The sequence below is a fragment of the Dryobates pubescens genome, chromosome 9, assembly GCF_014839835.1.
Source record: "Dryobates pubescens isolate bDryPub1 chromosome 9, bDryPub1.pri, whole genome shotgun sequence".
Taxonomy (NCBI): domain Eukaryota; kingdom Metazoa; phylum Chordata; class Aves; order Piciformes; family Picidae; genus Dryobates; species Dryobates pubescens.
In genome coordinates this window covers 22,095,139-22,115,100 of record NC_071620.1, presented here as the reverse complement: position 1 = coordinate 22,115,100, position 19,962 = coordinate 22,095,139, and the positions used below count along the sequence as shown (strand labels likewise).

Here is a 19,962-nt window from a genome sequence, read left to right as displayed (position 1 = left end):
GCATGTGGACCTGGTGCTCAGGGATGTGATTTAGTGTTGACCTTGAAGTGCTGGGTTGAAGGATCCTGAAGGTTTCCTCCAATCAGATATATTCTGTAATCCTGTGGTTTATACCATACTGAAAAAATGGACACTTTTCCAGTGTCAATTGGTCAGATCAGAGACAGTGTTTCTTTGCATACAAATAAGCACAGATATGACTATAGAATGTGAGCATAAATAGGCAGGGTGGATTCTTCCCCCCTCCGCATCCCCCCCCCCCCTGTATTTGGGCCACAGAGAAACGTATACATCAGCTTGCATACTTTAAGATCAGTTATTTCAGAATAACTATTCAGATATCCTGCAATTGCCCAAAATCAGAGGCATCAGCATGAGAGAAAGACAATAGTTTTTGAAGACAGGACAAACCATCAAGTGAGATGGTGAAACTTTAGCAATGTAAGAGGAAGCACACAGTTGAAGGGAATTAACATGAACTTCTCTGTTCAAGAGTGATCCAAGACACTGATGATTTTGATTTATATTTTTTTTTTCCAAGTAGCAGCCTATGTCATACTTCTTTCTTCCAACAGCTGTCAGGATGTATACTTTTGTGATACAGCAAGACTGTGTTGCTTCTTGGAAGCCAAATGTTATTTCCTTGCACAAAAAATACTGCCTCACCATATAGTACTCAGTGTGTGTGTTCTTTCTGCCTCTGTCTTTTCTTGACTTCTGGCCTTATGAAAATAAGTAGGACCACTGTTTTTACTACAGAAAGTATATTCCTTTGCATGATTTTACTGTGTTAACACATTATATGTTTTTACTATAGGGTAGACATTATAAAGTTCATTAATGTTTTCTAATATTAATAACTAGGTAAATGGAGCTCTTTGAGGTGGAGCAAAGCACTCTTGCAGTATGTAGGAGAGCGTTGCTAAACATAAAAGGAAACAATAACCATTAGCCCACGTGAAACAAAGGTCTATTTATTTCATGAAGTTTGTTAATGACGTGTTTTATTTGATGTTCATACCCTGTTTTTCTTCTGGTGTTCCAGTGTCTTCTATCCACAACTGCCTTTGGGCAAGGAATATTCTTCATTACGTTCTTTGAGGGCCAAGAAATAGGTAAGCTCTCCTGTTAGAAGAAAAGCTTTGTAATTACTATTAAAAAATCCTAGAGTTAAAAAGCTTTTCACTTTGTTAAAAAAACCAAACTCCTCCAGTAATGACTTTTTGCCAAGGCATTTAGAGCAGTTCCTTGCAATTCCTCTTTGATGTCAGTGGCAGCTTGAATCATAGAATGTTAAGGGTCCTTTAAAGGTCATCTAATCCAACTCGGCTCACAGTGAGCAGGGACATCTTTAACTAGAGCAGGTACACCTCTGCCCGTCACTGGCACTGTTTGAGCCAATGAAAATATTTGGGGTCTCACAAACATAGAGAACCCTACCATCTCCAAGCTAAGAGCTACCTGTATCGATGTTTTAGAAGAATAAGAAGTGAATGTCTAGACTCTCGATAAATATCTACAAAAGATACAAATATATGTGGATTTTTCATACTTCTAGGCATTGAAAAAGTATCATGGTAGTACAAAAGTTGGTAAAAGTGGAAAAGAGAGTTACAGAAAATACTTCTTAAATATCCCACAAGATACTTTGTCAAAATGACTCATCTTCACTGAAAAAAAGGCAAAACATTCTTGTTGGGAAAACTGCTTTTCTGGACAATTATAGAAAAAGAACTGTAGAAACAATATTGTGACCCACTGTACTGCAAATAAAGTAGCATGGTCAGGAAAAAAACAACCACAAACGAAAAAGCAATGCGGTTTGTAGAGCTACGATGCAGTTATTTTTGTTTTCCATTTATCATTATATTAACCTTCTGTAGTACTGATGTTTTGCACTTCAATGTAATAATATTATGAAGTAATTTTTCAGTGTGTTTGCTCTAGTTTACCCCTAATATAGTCAATGCATGCAACTACTTAGCTAGAATTCATATAGTCAAGTTTTTCATATTTTTCATATTAACCATTACAGTAATGATGTTAAACTTTGTGTAACTCATATAAAATGTTAGGAGAATGGAATGAAACCTGATTTAGTGAAGAGGTCAGTGTCCAGTTTTGTCAGAACATCATAGTTATTTTTCTTTTGCTAAATTGAGGGCCAGCTCAAACTTCATAAACTGTGCTTTCCATAACAACTTCTCTGCATTTCCCCAGCAACAATGCCATCTGCTGTTCAGAAGAGAGGCTTATAAATGCATAGTAATTTATTATTATTCGCTAGGGTTGCTGTTATTAACTATGGTCCTTTTTGCATCAGAGCTTAAATACTAAGAAGTGTGTGGTGTTGATGTGTTTGCAGTCTCTAATGATGTACTGATTTAGCTTTGACTTCTTAAAAATCATTATCATTATTATTGCTAATATTACCAGGAATTCAGTGGAATAATGTGCACCAGTCAGTGGCACAAGGAGGATACATAACTTTTGGATGGATGTGCTGGATGATGTTCTTTGACTCCATTTTATATTATATAGGGGGCTGGTATTTCAGCAATATTATTCCTGGTAAGATCATGGAGTTGTTCTGATTTCATGGTTTTGAAGAACTTATGGAATGGAATGGATACAATTAGCAACTAAACCAAAATTGTCTTTTTCTGAGTTGAGATTTTCATGTGCCTGATTGCCTTTAGCGACTGGGTGAGAAAGTCTACTCAATACATAAATATTAAGTGCTACTAACACACGGATTGAAAATCGCTGCCAAACACAAAATATATTTAGATTTCTTATGGCAATGATGGATGTTTGAAGGACTCAGCAATTCACAGCCACAGGGCTTAGTCTAGAAGCAAAACTTCCTGTGAAAATGATGAATCTTCCATCAACACATGGGCTGAAACTCATGAACAACTTTTTTAGATTATCTTGAAGACTTCAAACCAAGTTTTGTGAATATTATTGTGTCGGTTGATGCATTTTTATTCATAGCCCAATGACTCACTAGCACTTCCTCCAATTTGCATAAGCCACATTTTTTCCTAGCTACTCTGTATTTGTTTTTAAAATCTTAAAAAAAAGTTAAAAAAAATGCCTTGAAAGATAGAGCTGTGTGAAATATGCAACTGAATTGTAAAAGCTTTAGCTTAAGTTGACACCTGACCTTCAATCCAAACATACAGAGGTTGCATTGTGTGATTGGTAAGTGAAGCCTGGAAAGATCAGGCAATGCCAAAGTGTAGGCTGTGTGTAGGAGCATATTTTTTTGTCCTTTCTGTTTGCACAGTGAAAAAATATTACTGTATAATTTAAGAATAGTCTTTAAGGATCAGCATGGCAGTTTATTGTTTAAAAAATGAGACTCTTTGCCTTGGCAGAACATTTGGTGCATTTTCTGTCCTCTAGGTTGAAGGATTATGTTAGACTGTGCCTAGATGTTGTTAAGTCTATGATTCTGCTACACTTTAAAGCTGATTTAGAGATAGTGTAAAGCACGATAGCACTAAGGAGTGATATTTTATGGCAGGACCTTGTGTTATGGCCAAATGAATTTTTTCCACTTTATTGTAGTAGGTCAAGTGCAGTTAAGAGTTTGAGCCTAATCAGCTCTTTGTAAGTAGTGATAGGACATTAGTAGTCTATAGACAAATACGAAATTACTGTAAATTTTGAAACTGTTTCTATCATAATTATAATTTAGGACAGTTTGGATTAAAAAAACGATGGTACTTTCCTGTCACTCTTTCCTACTGGAAGAACCTATGTGGTGCAGAGAGGAGGAAGAGACATTATCTGAATTCCAATATGCTTTTCTTCAATGAAAATCTCCAAGAAAAAGGTTTGGCCCTTTTCTGAATGATGTGCTGATTTTGATCAATCTGCTTTTATCATGGCTTGGTCCTATATTATGTGTTTAGATCTCACCTCTTTCCTCCATTATATAGTGTATATTAACACCATATGGCATTATATACTGTTAATTGTGCTTTCACTGGCCATGCAGGGTCGTGAGTTGGCCTGAATAGACTTTGAGGTCTCTTCCAACTAGATACCTTCTGTGATTCTGTGAATCATTCAATTAAAACTATTGTACACAAATATTTAAGAAAACTTAAACAAATGTAAAATAGTTATTTCTTGAGTTCATCCTGTCACAGTGTATTTTATCTTTGCTTTCTTATAATCTTCTGGAGTTCCCTGAACCCTTTCATAATCTTACTGAATCTGAAATGTCTTGTGCCTTATTAACCCTTTTTTCCCCAGTTTGTTTTTTTGATTGGTCCTCATCTGCTGTTTTATTTGCTTCTTATTTCAGTGGAGAAAATAACCATGTGCGTTTCTTCCCCTTCTATTTCGTATTTCCCTCTTCTATAGTTACTTTTTGTTCTGTCTCTGCTTCTTAACCTTTTGTTTAAAAAGCTGCTGTTATTGTAACTAATTTTTATCTGCCTCCATATACTTTCACATCTCTTCTGTTTCTTTGCTCATTGCTTAAAATTAATTCATTTTGTAAAGTTCCTTCTTCTCACTTCCAGGTCTCTTTAAGGGGATTCTCCCTTTTAATTTATGTTTTGTGAATGAATATTCCCTCTTGGGGCTTAGGAAAACATGACAGGTTATTGTGGGTCTATTAGCAGTTACAATATCTTGGAAATGATCCAGTTGTCTGTAGCATAGGTGAAGAAGCTGAAAAAGCCAGCATTTCTACATATTGGTAGCTCCTAAAATAAGACCAACTTCAAAAGGTTCTGAGGTTCATTGTTTAGACTAAACTGTCGCTTTTAATAATTTCATGAAGAGATCTGCTTTGCTTTATTGGCTGAGGGAATTAACAAGATTAACTTGCCATGCCTGCCAATGTAATGTTGTGTGCCTGAGACTGGATGGGATATATATTGGGTAGTTCACACAGTTAGATATTTTTTATGGGCATAAAATGATGTTTTGAGCAATGCTATTGTAATTGCTTTCCTGCTAGAAATAAAACAATGGTTTTGTGACTCTATGGAGATGTATGTGGACATGCACACAATTTTACATAATTGTCTTAGGTGGATTTTTGACCAAATAGGCCAAATTCCTACCAAACATTATTTGATTTGATTTTACTGGACCTTATGTCACTTTGGACCATCTGAACATCTGTTCCAGGATTTAGCAAATGGCAACAGGGATTAAGTTAATTTGTTATTCTTTACACACACATATGTTCATATTCAGCAGCTCTCTTGATCTTGATGCTCTTGCCCACACAGACCCAGCACCTCCAAGATGGAAAGGATCTTGCACTGAAGGAACTACCATTGGTGTTGTGCTGCTGTCACTCACCAAAGAGCATATGGATGGCCAGAAGGCTGTTGTTAAAGATCTCAGCCTCACTTTCCGTAGAGGTCAGATAACAGCTCTCTTAGGACCTAATGGAGCTGGCAAGACAACACTTATGTAAGTCTGCTATGTAATGCTATTAGACTCCCCTCTTATCTCTGCTAGGCTTTTTCACTTCAAACTGTTTGTGAACTCTTTCTTATGTCCTTTTTCTAAGAAAAATAACCCCAAAAACCAAACCCACAAACAACACAAAAGTAAAGGCTATATATCTACAACAAAACCAGTGTAATGGGTCCTCTGTGCTTCTTGAAAGCATGATGTAATAGTTCAGGAGCAGCTTAAGTAGAAGCTGGGTGTGTCTAGTTGTGGATATCTCAGGACATGTATAAGGAAAGTGTTTTATGGTGTCCCATTTGTGGTCATGTCACATGCAGAGTGTGGAATTTTATAGTGCTTTGTGCTTTGTTCCTAGAGGTTGCAAGTGAAGTCTTTTTTGACAGCTCACCAGAGACAAGAAAAATAAAATAAAAATCCTATTTTAAAATGACTCTGTTAAGAATTTTATTGGTTTCTACCTTTATGTTAAATATGACTGTCTTTAATAAAACCAGTGATGCAGGATGTGACCCATTTAGGAATTACTTCTCATCTAGAACACACACACGAAAAAGGAAACAGTGGTCTGTTATATTTAATTGGAAAAAGGTGGACTTTCTTCTGAAAGTAAGGAAATGAAGGATTGTTGAGATCTTAGAGGTTTTTTGTTTGATTGTATTTTTTTGTTTTAAAATAACTCTCAAATCATTAGTGGTGTTTTCATACCTGTACTTTATGGAATGAGTGTTGCTCTAAGAATGCTAGGATGTGCCTCAGGAAATCCAAGTGTGAGCTTCGTTATACAGTCATTACACAGAAGATCTAGTTGACTTTATTTTTTCTTTATCAGATCACTGTTGACTGGTGTGTGTCCACCAAGCTCTGGTACCATTATTATTAATGGAAAGGACATTCGTACGGATTTGTCTGCAATCAGAACAGAGCTGGGTGTTTGCCTACAGTATGATGTCCTGTTCAACATACTAACAGTGCGAGAACATCTGCTGCTGTATGGATCAGTGAAGGCACCTGGCTGGACAAAGGAGCAGTTGAATCAGCAGATCAGCGGGTAAGTTTGCTTTTCATTTATTGAAATAATCAGTAGTGTCTGTTGAAGCCACTCACACAAGACAGTGCTAAAGCAAAATTTCAAGTAAATGTAAACGGAAGCTGCAGGTTTTCCATGAGCTTTTATCACACTTCATATTCTGAAAATAGAGTTCTTAGTTTTCTAACTTTCACTTGAATGCATTTGTTGTGAAACAATCAATGTTTAAAACTTAGTGCAAAGAACCAGCCAATAATCCTGTTTTGACTGGAGTGGTCATGGTTAGCCTAGTAGCAGCTGTGATGCTGCTGCCTCATATTGTCTGTCAAGTTGAAAGTAAACTGCTGTGTATTCACCCTGAGTTTTCAGGTAAGTTAACACTAATTTTGTGTGATCCTGTGTTCCCTCGCCTGCCATAAAAGGGCAGGCTAGAAGACCAGAAAATGGAGGTAAACCCTGCGCTTGTTACAGTCTTTTAAAATAGGCTATCATCTTTTTCCTTTGTCAAATCCAGACATTAAATGTATTTAATAAGTGAAGGGTTTTAAAACCGAACAATCCAATAGGAAAAATAATCCAGAGCTCTGACATGAAATCAGAAGATTTGCCTCTAGTCAGGTTGAGAATATTTGCTGGTGCTTTTAGGGTACTATTTCTCTTATATAAGACTAGATTATCTTCACTTTTGCTTCATGTATATTAAACTACTATTAAACTCTACATGGTGAGATCTTGTTCTCAAACAGCAAACTGTATTTTCAAAACCTTAGGAATAAAATATGTGCTCTTCTAATAGTATGACAGTATATATAATTTCTGTTTACTTTCTGATTCATACCACGCTGTGTGAAGGAGTGGACATTTCCACACTTCAATGGAAATAAATGCCAGGTTGATGGAACTTCCCCATAAGCATGCAAATAGGAATGCAAAGACATGTTTGTGGAAAAAAAGACAAAACAAACCTAGTGTTTGGTTAAAATTCATGCAAAGTAATATCCTGTATTTTATTGTGCTTATACTGCTGATTTGTAATTTCAGCAGCAGTATGTCATACTAATGGCACATCAGAACACTCAGGATTCTGCAGACCTTGCTACTAAGAAAATTATATATGTATATAATTATTTTTTTTTTTAAGCAATGAATAGAAAAAAAGCAAAATAATAAAATAAATATTGCTTCTTAAGCAAAAAAAGAGATGTCTGCTAATGAGGTTAAAATGATTTTCCTATATATATGTCTATACAGCAAATAGAGAAACCTTTTTTCTTAAAAATGAAAAATTCTCTCGGTGTAAACTGAATTGCTTACAGACTGAATGTATATATTCAAATGATTCAAGGGACTGATTTAGGCCTGTTGAGCATTTTACACCTTACATCCAAGGCTGGTGGGTTTTAGGTCAATGACTAGATATTCAATGTGCTGAAAAACAAATTGATAGTCTCTCAGTTCTGCCTTTATTGAGCATGTTTCGAGACACTTTGCAGAGGCAAGATCATCAGAGGGCAAAGGCTGAGTAGGCAGTGCCTTTGAGGTGTCACTCAGTCCTTAACACAAGAATTAGATTAGTTTGGATTAAGTAATATTATGCTACCTAGGAATTACAAATCTGTTTACTTCACAAAAACATGTTTTGGTTGGTTGTTTTTTGTTTTTTGTTTGTTTGTTTTTGAAGTTACCTTATTTACCTTATTTACTTCAAATACAAATATTTTAAGGTTTTTTTATGAAATTTTAAGGTTCTTTATGCAACTGCAAAAACTGAAGCACTGTTTGGGTTATGAAGCTATCTAAGAATCTGCTGAAATCATTCAACAAACTGGGATGTATTTGATTTGACTTAATTAAAAAACTGTCTATTCTTACCATGTACAATACTTACCTAGAATTTGCATGTCAGGTGAGGTTTTATAGGGAAAGATAGATTATTTTTTTAATCACCAAATTGTATCATCAGACAAAGTAGATTTTTCACTTTTCTTTTACAGTAACTTTGCAGTAAGTCTCCTCTGAACAGACATAATATGACTGGAAAAACACTTTCAAAATTGGTCCCATTTCTGTACTCCTGTTTCAGAGCTCTGGAAGATCTGGATTTGTCTCAACATCAGCACAAACCTGTTGCAGCCCTTTCTGGTGGAATGAAAAGGAGGCTTTCAATTGCTATCTCCTTTATTGGAAACTCTAAGACAGTTGTTCTAGATGAGCCCACAAGTGGAGTAGATCCATGCTCTCGCCGTAGCATCTGGGATGTTCTTCTGAAGTACAAAGCTGGTACAAAGTTTATGCACATAATTTGCTGCTTATTTTCCTTTACTGAATTCTGTTTCAATGCATTTAAACAGGATAGTCAGGATATTAGTATTCCTATTTGGTAAGTAAATATATTTATTCCAGAGGCAATAGTTAACTGAGTTTGGCAAATTTTAAAGCATCCAAGTGAGATTACAAAAATTGTTTGCTATGTCACAGGAAGAAGCCAAATCTAACAGCAGATCAAGCTTAATTTTGAGTGCTGTCCTGAAGTTTCTCTTCTCTTACATATTTCTTTTTTTGTTATCTCCTCAAAATTATTTTGTGGTTTTCATTCCCTGTTTTGCATATACTTGCACGTATATTCTTCTAATTAAAATAGACTCATCAGACTGGAACATTAATTTTTTTAATTGCCATAAGGTTAGAAATGGATTGTGGGAAGTACACTCTCCAGCTAGTGAGCACTAAATTGCCTGTAATAACTCACAGTGAATGATTAATTGAAACAGATTCTCTTGTTACATGGTTTTAAGGAATCTCTTAAGCTCTTAAAACAGCTCGAAGTTGTAATGACTTAATTCTGCTTATTATATGTAGTCCAAGGCAAATGCAATTTTTGACCTGATTCTAGCTTAGACTGTAAATCTCAATGCAGGTTTTGTTCATATCATGCAATTATGCTTTGAAGAGACCTGAAACACACTCCCTTAAAGTACCTTCCTCAAAGCAAATTGTGTGCTGTTTCTCTAGAAACAAAATTTTCTAAGCATGTACCGATCTTTGTGATACAGGTTGTACACTGATCTTTACCACTCACCATCTTGATGAGGCAGAAGTGCTCAGTGATCACATTGCGATCCTACAGCATGGCCAGCTGAGGTGCTGTGGTTCTCCCTCTTATCTGAGAGAAACATATGGCCAAGGACACAGCCTAACACTTATAAAAAAGGTATACAAAAAGTGTGCTGCACTGTACACTTAACTGTGTATATTCTAAGGGAGCCTTATGTCCTTACCAGGAAGTAATATGTGTTAGATTACTAAAGAGCCAGCAAAACATATTTTTATTAGCTTTCTTGGTTGTTTTGGGTGGATTATAGGTATTTACTATTATTAAGAAAGACACAGTGGCATCTTTTTAAAATGCTGATGGCTTTGTCTCACCATTACTGGGAAGTAATCTCTGTATCAGAGGTCTGATGCAGTTTCATCGGTGGAAATTTTTTGTGTATGAATTCTATCATATCCCATACTCGCAGTAACATTTACTTTTTTGCATATGGTTATCTTTCTTTCCTCATAGCCTTCTGTGACTGAAATCCAGGATCCTAAGCATATTACTCAGGTCACATCTCTGGTGCAGACTCACATCCCAGAAGCCTTCTTGAAAGACAACAGTGGGACTGAGCTGACCTATGTGATTCCTGAAAGGACAGATAAGACCTCTTTTAAAGGTCTTTTTCAGGCTTTAGATCAAAGTCTGCATCACCTACATGTGACTGGCTATGGCATTTCTGACACCACCTTGGAAGAGGTACTTTTAGCTTTTTTCTGTAATGGTTTTGTGTTTGTTTTTTTGGTTAAAGAACACAATCCTAGCTTCTGGCTACTCTTAATTGTACCTTTCATATTGTACAACAGTTTCTTGTCAGAAGCACATTATCTAAAAAACAAAACAAAATAAAACAACAGCCAAAATACATACTTTATAATTTTGCTGTACTGTTAATTTCAACACCCGCTCTACTCCAACTCATATCTTAAATCAAGAATCTGATGTGAAGACTGAGGAACTGTAACTCTTAAACGTTTGTTTCCGCATTTACTTTTGGTTGTTTTCTGAAGAACTTCAAAGGTAGTCATAGATATTGATGTATCATTCTTCAGCTTGAAGTTTTAATGTATTAATTTGGAGTGATTTCTGTCATCTCTGCATCTCATCATTAGTCATTTCAAATGCAGTTCTCCTTTTTTTTTTTATCAAAAGCCTCTTTGCCTCGGCAAAGCATCGATAGCACATAATAGTGCTATTTAGTCTATTCAAGCAATTCAATGTGGAAACAAAGAGCTCTGACTTTAAAGCAAGAGATGTGTTATAATTTTTATTTTTTCCGTTCTTTTTGTTCTCTCATACACTCACCATTATTCTTTTTCAGTCTAAGGGACACTCGCACTCTCTAAAAATCTTTCTCTTCTAGGGAAACCAAGCTTCCATTCATACTTCAAAGGAATCCTGAAGTTCTGTCTAAATCAGTTCCTGATGCTTTCAACTCTCACTAATGTATTTGCTTCATTTTAGTTTTAAAATATATTTTCCAACAATTGGAATCTGGCTACTTTATGACACTTGCAATCTAAAGAGTGTTAGTAGAACCAAAAGGAGAATAGAAGGCTTGTTATTTAAATTAAGTGTACACTGAATGGTCTGATGATGTTTCAGTCTTTGGCAACTCTGTAGATTTCAAAACTTACTGCTTTTTTGCTTTGCTTTGAGAAGAGAGTAAGACTATTGAAACATGTTTGCAAAATAAGGCATGCCTGTTAATCTAGTACTATTTTAAATTATCTTTCCTGAAATGACCAGAAAGTTTGCCCAATATTTTCAAGGGAAAGCCATATACATTCTTGAATTGTTTTAGCATTAAAACACTTTGTAGCTTCTAGTGAGATTCAGTTTTATTGAGAGAGCTTTAACATCTAGTAATGGCACAGTCATATTAATCTGTTTCACTGTAGCATTGCCATCCAACCAGATTTTTTTCTGAAATGAAAAAGCACTTCCTCAATGTTTTTTGTCAGCTCGTTTAGTTTGGTTTGCTTGACAGAATCTGTGTGCTGAGAGCCCATTAGCAAGCAGATCCAAGACACCAAATTAGCATGTGGCTTTGGGCAGTCAGGATCTTCTTTCAGGGTCTAATACAGAAATGTCAGAAGTTGTTAATATCTTCTGGCCTTACAATTGTTAACGGTCAAAAGTGTTCCCTGAAAGCTGACAGGTAACGATTGCAATCAATAACCAATTATATTGGCTAAGCAAAATATGGTCTATGTACCAGCCAGACCTTAGCAAGTCAAGAAATATCTTTCCATAACTACAAAGTACTTCAAAATGACTGTTTTTTATTGTCTGTCATATATATCAAGTAGTTTTTAGAAAATGGATTTTTAATTATTTTTTCCTATTCCATGAAAGATATTTCTGAAGCTACTGCAGGACTCAGAGAGGATACCCTGTGTTCCACAAGTAACACACCTGGACCATACAAATGCTGCTGAATCAGCCTGTAAGTAGAAAATTAGGTACTTTCTGAAGTGGCTAGCTTCGTAAAGATCACAAATGTGAAGATAAACATGCATGAATTTCCAAAAGTAGAGGAATGCATGAACAAAAGGAGAATACTGCCTGCTACTGTTTGATAATAATTTTTGTCTCTCTGTGTGATGTGGTAGGTTTTTATGTCTTCCGTGATTCACTTCTCTACCAGTTCACAGTCATCTTTCCACCCTTCTACTATATGTGCACATGCACACAAGCATTCTCTTACTGCTTCCTACCAGTCCTTGGTGACTAATTATGCTAAAAATTGATACATATTTCTGTGATATACCACTGATATAGTCTGTAAGGTCTTAGGAAGGTGTGCTCATCTCCATCCATGTGCAAATTAAAAAAAAAGGAAGATGATATGCCCTCTCAAGTGGAATATTATTTCAGGTTATGTATTTGTTTAAAAACAAGTTCCTTCATGCTTTGTGTTTTCCTGACCTGCAAGCCCGAGAGAAGTTTTTCAATAACATTTCTGATACCTTAGGAAATCTATTCTCTTTGAAAACTCTTCTGAGAAGTCATTAATGTGATACCTTGCAAAACACAAGGTTCAGGTTCTCTAATGACAGTGCCACCAAGCTTATATTTTCTCATTTTCCCCAGAATTCTCACACTTCTATACTTCCATGTTTCTTTCTGTTTGATGATATATATTTTGATTATAGTTTCTGTAGAATACAACCACAGATATGTCCTGACTGTGACTGAGGACCTTCACTGTTACAGTAAATGGAATAATAATTTTGAACCAAGCTTTCTTAAGATAAATTCCATTTGATCTGAGTAATCAGTGCCAAGAACAGTGGCCTAAGATGAGACCTTTTCTAACAAAATACAAGCTTGATTTGATGACTTTTTCCACATGATTTTTTTTTTTTAACTATCTAGATCCCTAATGAATCGTTGAATGTGTAATTATAATACCAAAACCCTCTCACTATGCAAATAAAATGTCCACTACAGTGAGTGGTGAGAGCAAGACTTCCATGTAAAATACAGCTTTGTTGTGTATTTCTTCAAGGCTCAGCTAAGATATCCAAACCAATTTATAATCATAGAATTCTTTTGGTTAGAAAAGACATCTAACATCAGCAGGTCCAACCACTGACCTAACACCACAGTGGCTATTAAACCATGTCCCAAAGTGCCATGTCTGCATGGTTCTTGAACACCTCGAGGGATGGTGACTCTACCACCTCCCTGCTTAGCTTATTCCAATGCCTGACCACTATCTCCATAAAGAAATTTTTCATAATATCCAACCTAAACCTCCTCTGGCACAATTTCAGGCCATTTCATCTCATCCTATTACCTAATACAAGAGAGAAGAGACCAACTTCCACCTCACTACAACCTCTTTTAAGTCCTCCTTTCCTCCATAGTAAACAATCCCAGTTCGCTCAGACATTCTTCTTAACACTTGTTCTCTAGACCCTTCACCAGCTTTGTTGCCCTTCTCTGGGCAACAAAAGTGGACACAGTATTTGAAGTGTGGCCTCACCAGTGCCATGTACAGGGGCATGATCACTTCCCTGTTCCTGCAGATCACACTTTTCCTGATCCAAGCCAGAATGTTGCTAGCCTTCTTGTCCACCTGAGCACATTTTTGGCTCATGTTCAGATGGCTATGAACCAGGTACTTTTCTGCTGGGCAATTTTCCAGCCACTCTGCCCGAAGCCTGTAGCAGTGCATGGGGTTGGTGTGACCCTTGTGCATGATATGGCACTTGGCTTTGTTAAAGCTTATACAATTGACTTGTCCAGATCTCTTTGCAGAGCCTTTCTATCTTCAAGCAGATCAACACTCTCAGCCAATTTAGTGTCATCTTCAAACTTACTGAAGGTGCTCTCAATTCTCTCATTCAGAAATTTGATATAGATATTAAAGAGAAGAAAAAAAAAATCCTGTCTGCTCTACATTGAAGTTTCATTAAAATTTACGGTTCTTAAAGTAATGCATGGAGAGTATACTGTTCCTAACAACTTGATATCTTTTACCATCTGTATTCCAAAACACATAACTTGGCATTTGTTCATGTTATTACATTAATAAAGAACCTAGTAATCGTAGGCTCTGTATTTTCAGTCTGACAAATTATAGAAAGAAAATGTCATGGTAATGCCATTCCTTTGGGGATGTGAGTACTGGAAAATTATCATTCATTGCAGGTGACTGTCATTCATCATTAAGGACAGTTGGGAAGTATAGGCAAAAGGGATCTGGAAAACGGTCATGAAAGGTATCCATCATTGTCAAAGATAACTAGAATATTCTATGGGCAGTAGCTTGACCTGTATAATTTTGCCTTTGAAAGCAGATTCAAAGGCAGTCAAACTTTCTGTTGTCAAAGTAGTCAAATGAATTTTCAAGCCCCCTAGAGCAAACATCTGGGTTATTGAGAAGATCACAAGATGCTGCAGTTTGATTTTTAAAAGAATTTGGACTTGAGAGCTGCTTTGACAAAGCATGGATCTGAGCATAACCAGGGCTATTTGCTATCCTTTACTAGTACTGAGCCCTTGAAGGTTAGGATTGTGTAGAAACCAAAATGGTGTCTCTTGTCTCGCAAACCAGAAGGTGTAGTGGGTGGTGTGCATGTCCCTTCTTAAATGAAACTGCAGAAAATTGGTACATGATTTAGGCTGATGACCAATTGCAAAACCAGACAAGAGACCACTGAAAGTGCTGGAGTGGAAGCAGGCTGATGCATAACTAATATTTTATGGTTGCTTGAACCTTCCTCTGAAAGTAAGAAAAGTAGAACTCTTCCTCAGAAGATAAATGAGGTCTAGCAGACAGCATTTCTGTGTTAAGCTATTGCTTTTGAAAATGACCTGAGTGCACTTTTTGGAGTACACTTTTTCACATTTGCAGCATCTTCAAAAATCTGTATCCAGTATGTAGTTTATGTGATCATCTGTTATCTGAAGAGCAGCTGAAAGTTAAACACCAATGATGAGTTTCTTGGTGTAACACTATTGTGGCTTTTGCTACACCTATACTAATATTTTTTTTCCCTAACTTAAATAGTGAAATCCTTCTTTGCTTATGCTCTTTTTGTTGCCTGGGAGTAGGAGTTTTCCAAAGATAGCATTTACTTCTCATGTTCAAGATAAACCTATTTTTCTCATAATATGGGGCCTATGTGTTGGAGGAAATTTTGATTCAGGTGATTAATACTGAGTCACACATACAGCTTCAGAAAACATTAAGTTTTAGTAGCTAGTGTTTAAGGTTTATATACAAAATAAATTCTTATGGTTTCTTGCCTTGCTTTAGCTTACAGGTGGAGTATGTATTTTATTTTATTTTTTCCAAGTGTGCCTGTATATGCATCTAATTATATATTTTTACAGAGGAAGATAGTGTGTGTGCACACATGCATAAATACATTTTAAAGCATAACGTCCCTTTGTTAGTGCTGTTGCACCAGCAAATACAGATACTTTAACTTCAATTGTGTAAATAATTTCTAGTGCAGATTGCTTAGGGATGAACCTTTGTGGAGTCTTCACATTTTGCTACATCTGATGAGTAAATATCACACAAACATGGAAGATGTGGCACACATCTTTGTTGAGCTACTAAGGTTGTATTTGAGGTTGATATTTGCATGTGAAACTAGATTTTCACATATGCACTACCTTCCTAAAGGTATCTCTTTTGGTGAAATTGTTGTTTCTGCCACTAAATTGATTCTGCAACAAGTCCCATTACCAATACAAATGATATTAGCAATAGGTACACATCTGTTTTCTTGACCATATCAACATTTTGCAGGACTACGAGGTTTTTGTTTCTCAAAGCTAACAAGAAACTGTCTTATGAGTTACAAGGGACACCATCCAAAATAGATTCAGTATAAAAGGCAGTATGCTAAGCAAGCAGCACTTAGGACTGCACTTCTTTTTGCTAATTGTTGGTGCAATAAACTTATATGTCACAAGGCGACACCTTGGTAAGATTCATATATTACACTGTTAACAGTTAATTCCTTGTTTAAAATATATTAGTGGGACTTTATGATATGTAGACCTGGTGTTGATCTTTTGTATAGGTGAAAATTTTAATCTACATAATTTTTTCTCTTTCTGAGTCTTGATTTGTTTTGCAATTTATCCAGGTTACCCTATCCATTGAAAGCATTAGAAACAAAAAAAATGGAACAGCTGGTTCTGTTAATCAAGATCCTTGTGGCAATTTAATGCCCCTATTTATGAGATTCCAGAAAGCCTGAGGAAAGAGATTATACATCAAACACAGTTTGTTTACTGTAGCTGTGGGTCTGAATAAAACATGCCTTGTGAAATACTCAGTCAACTCTCAATTTTTAATTGTTTCCCTGCACAAACTCTGATATGATTTTATTGTTAATAGAATAATTCCAGCAGAGGTAGTGTCTAAATTATTCTTTATTATGGAAGTTGCAATATTTTAGATGAAGTACTTTGTCCATATAAAGCAAATACTTGCAAAAATGGTAAAAGTTTTAAATGGATAAGAATGACCTTCTTTATCAGAATGAAAACTTTGCCCTGCTAAAGAGGTTTACTCCATTTGTGGTCTGAGATTTCTCTGAGCAATTCCAGGAGGCTTGTTCCAGAGTGCTTTATACAGTGTCTCCAAAGGCTGCTCACTGGAAATTGAGTGTCTGTACCAGAAAAGTCATCTACAGTGCAGAACTAGACACCTACAATTTAAAAGTCCCCTTTCTGGGAAGCGAGTTGCCACTGGGAAGTATTTGAGGACATCTGGTTTGAATATATAATTCCGTCAACCCTCACTATATTTATTCTCTCTAGTTTCACAATGCTAGGGTATTTAGCATTAAGTCTTACACTCTGTTAAATGCTGTGGTAGAGAGGACATTCAGATTGTATTGCTGTCCTGCTCTTTCATCAAATTTTCACCAAACACAGCAAAAGCACTCTGGGTTTTAACCCTAATGTCTACGTGGGATTCAATGTTGAAATGTCTACAGGTTAAATTATCACACAGAATTGTGAGGGTTAGAAGAGACCAAGGATTGTCTAGTTCTAACCCCCCTGCCATGGGCATGGACACTTTCGACTAGATAAAGTTGCCCAGAGCCACATCCAGCCTGGCCTTAAAATTTTCCAGGGGTGGGGCTTCCACCACCTCCCTAAGTGACCTGTTCCTGTGTCTCACCACCCTTATGGTGAAAAACTTCTCAACATTTAATCTAAACCTACCCTCCTCTAGCTTGGATTAATTTCCCCCAGTCCTATCACTGCCTGACAACCTAAAAAGTCCCTCACCAGCTTTCTTGTCAGCCTCCGTCAGATACTGGAAAGCCACAATAAGGTCTCCTTGGAGCCTTCTCTTCTCCAAACTGAACAACCCCAACTCTTTCAGCCTGTCCTTATAGGAGAGGTTCTCCAACCCTCTGATCATTCTCATGGCCCTTCTCTGTAAGTGCTCCATCACGTCCATCTCTTTCTTGTAATACGGATTCCAGAACTGGACACAGTACTCCAGGTGGGTGTCTCGGTCCGGAGAGGGAAGGAGACTAGTTCTTTTGAATATTCCCGTGCTGTGAAATTAATTGGCACAAACGAGGCCAAAATATCAACAGCTAGACTATTTATTACATAAATAAAATGGAAATAAGAAGGGGAGAGGGAGAAGATAGAGAGGGAGAGAGAGAAGAGGAAAGGAATCATATTACCACACCCCTCACCCACCCCAAGACAGTTTGAGTCTGTGGAGGAGAGGTGCTGCATGAGGTGCTGGGTTTGTGCTGAGGCTTTGGCTGGAGATGCGATGTGATCCCTCTGGGCAGCCTGGGTCTGTAGAGAAAGGGTGCTGAGGCTTTGGCTGGAGAACAGATGAGGTCCCTCTGGGCAGCGTGGGTCAGCTCCATGAGTAGAGGACATGAAGAGAGGGTTCAGTCTGCTTCCTTCCTTCTCAGCGGCATGGTCCTCCTTCAGCGTTTTTCTCTCTGCGTTTTTCTTCCCTCCATTGCGGTTTTCTTCCTCTGCGGTTTTCTTCCCCCTGAGCCAGTAGTGATCAAGTCTTTTATACAGTTTTTAGTCCTTAGGTATGTGTCCAAGCATTGTCCCTCAGGAATTCAGGAGCCAGGAAATCATAAGTATCCAGATACCGTTCCCCAGGAAGTCTTTCTGTGTATTCATGTGAGTTTGGACAGTGGTCTGGATGGAGTGGGGGGGGGGGCCTCCGCCTCCTTCCTCTCCATCTCCCTGCCTACCCACTTATCACACATCAGGAGACAGGTGGAGAGTCCATTGACTCATCACCCTCCCTTCCTGGGGGTATCTGATAGCTGTCTTGAAGGCGTGATGGCTGGGTCCTTGGGTCATTGTTATAGGCCAGCTGCAGTCCAGTGTTATCACGAAGCAATCGCAAGGTGATTTGCATCCAGGATTGGTACTGTCTGGGCAAGCAGCAAGTGATTTTATCTTTGTTGAGTCACACCAGGAGTAGACTCTTACAGTGGGGTCCCACCAGAGTGGTGGAGAGGGAGTGAATCACCTCTCTTGACTTGCTGGCCACACTTCTCTTGATGCAGGCCAGAATTGCTTGGTTCTGCTGGTCAGGTGGCCTGTAACAGACCACTACTGTAACATCACCTTCCCCTGTCTTCCCTTTAATCTTCATCCATAGGCTCTCAACCGGATCATCATCTTTCTCCAGGTGGAGCTCCAGTGGTCAGAGCTGGTCACTGATAAAGAGAGCAACACCTCCTCCCCTCCTCCCCTGCCTGTCCTTCCTAAAGAGTTCATACCCATCTATCCCTACATTCCAATCATGGGAATCATCCCGCCAAGTTTCAGTAATAGCCACTATATCATGGAATTCCAGCAGCACAGTGGCCCTAATTCATCCTGTTTATTGCCCAAGCTGTGTGCATTTGCATGGAGGTACTTCTGCTGGGCTGGCCATGTAACCCTCTTAGGTGAATCCTCCTTGAGTCCCTTGGGGTGTCTTGGTTCCAGTGAGTTGAGTTTGAATAGCTTTCTGAGCATTTATTTACACTTCTACAAAGAAGAGGAATTGATCTCAAAAAGTGTGCTGCTTATTATAATAGGAGTATATTCTAGTGTAGCAGATGCATCTGATGGATGTTTGCCCATGCATGTACAAATGTATTCTTTCTCTCTGCCAAATCTGATAGATGGATAGGTGGATGAAAGAATGAAATCAGCTGGTATCTTTTCCTGGCAATTCTGACAGACTGTGTTCTTCTCTGCTTTTGTGCTTTTAAAGAATGCAGATAAATCATGTAAATAGGCTTCCATTTTGTAGCCGTCATTCTATGACTTTTTTTCCAACTATTCTTTCTCTTGTTCTCTCCTCCATGTGGCAATTCATTGCAGGCACATCCCTGCAGGGTAGATATCAGTACAATAAAAGCATATCTATTTGGAAAATTATCTCCTAGAAATTGAAATTAACATATTTGTTAACGTTGCAAATCAATCATGCAGAAACTCAGAACGAGATAGTTAGGGCTCCTGAAACTGCAGCAGTTTTCCTTTTTGGGGCATGACTGGATTGTATTCACTTGTCTGTATATTTGTCTTTCATTTGTTTCTGAAGAATATAAGCAACTCATGCTGAAGATGTTTTGGACATAGCAGAGTTTGTCACACAAACAGAAAGCTAAAAGATACTTAGTGCTTAATTCTGACTTCTTTTTAAAGTATGTATTAGGCTGGCAGCAACCCCAACTGGAATAAAGAGAAGAAATATAAACCAAGGGAAAACTGCAGGAAACATGGAACTGTAACAACAGAGATTGTACTAGGTAATTAGGAATTACGGGAACAGTGCATTCAGTAATGCGCCCTTCTCTTCCATCAGGACCAGACTAATTTGGATGGCCATTCATCAAATCAAATTGACAGTCAG

At 37.5% G+C, this 19,962-nt stretch overlaps 1 protein-coding gene across 1 annotated transcript in view; it reads left to right on the top strand.

The window, feature by feature from the left end:
- Nucleotides 1-19,962, top strand: part of ABCA13 (ATP binding cassette subfamily A member 13) — a 155,000-nt gene that overhangs the window by 69,228 nt on the left and 65,810 nt on the right. The window contains exons 28-36 of the mRNA XM_054164325.1: nt 1,046-1,115; nt 2,437-2,571; nt 3,707-3,844; nt 5,262-5,448; nt 6,281-6,499; nt 8,562-8,758; nt 9,532-9,689; nt 10,044-10,274; nt 11,934-12,024. Coding sequence (XP_054020300.1) covers nt 1,046-1,115; nt 2,437-2,571; nt 3,707-3,844; nt 5,262-5,448; nt 6,281-6,499; nt 8,562-8,758; nt 9,532-9,689; nt 10,044-10,274; nt 11,934-12,024 — 1,426 coding nt within the window. The remainder of the gene's footprint in view (nt 1-1,045; nt 1,116-2,436; nt 2,572-3,706; nt 3,845-5,261; nt 5,449-6,280; nt 6,500-8,561; nt 8,759-9,531; nt 9,690-10,043; nt 10,275-11,933; nt 12,025-19,962) is intronic.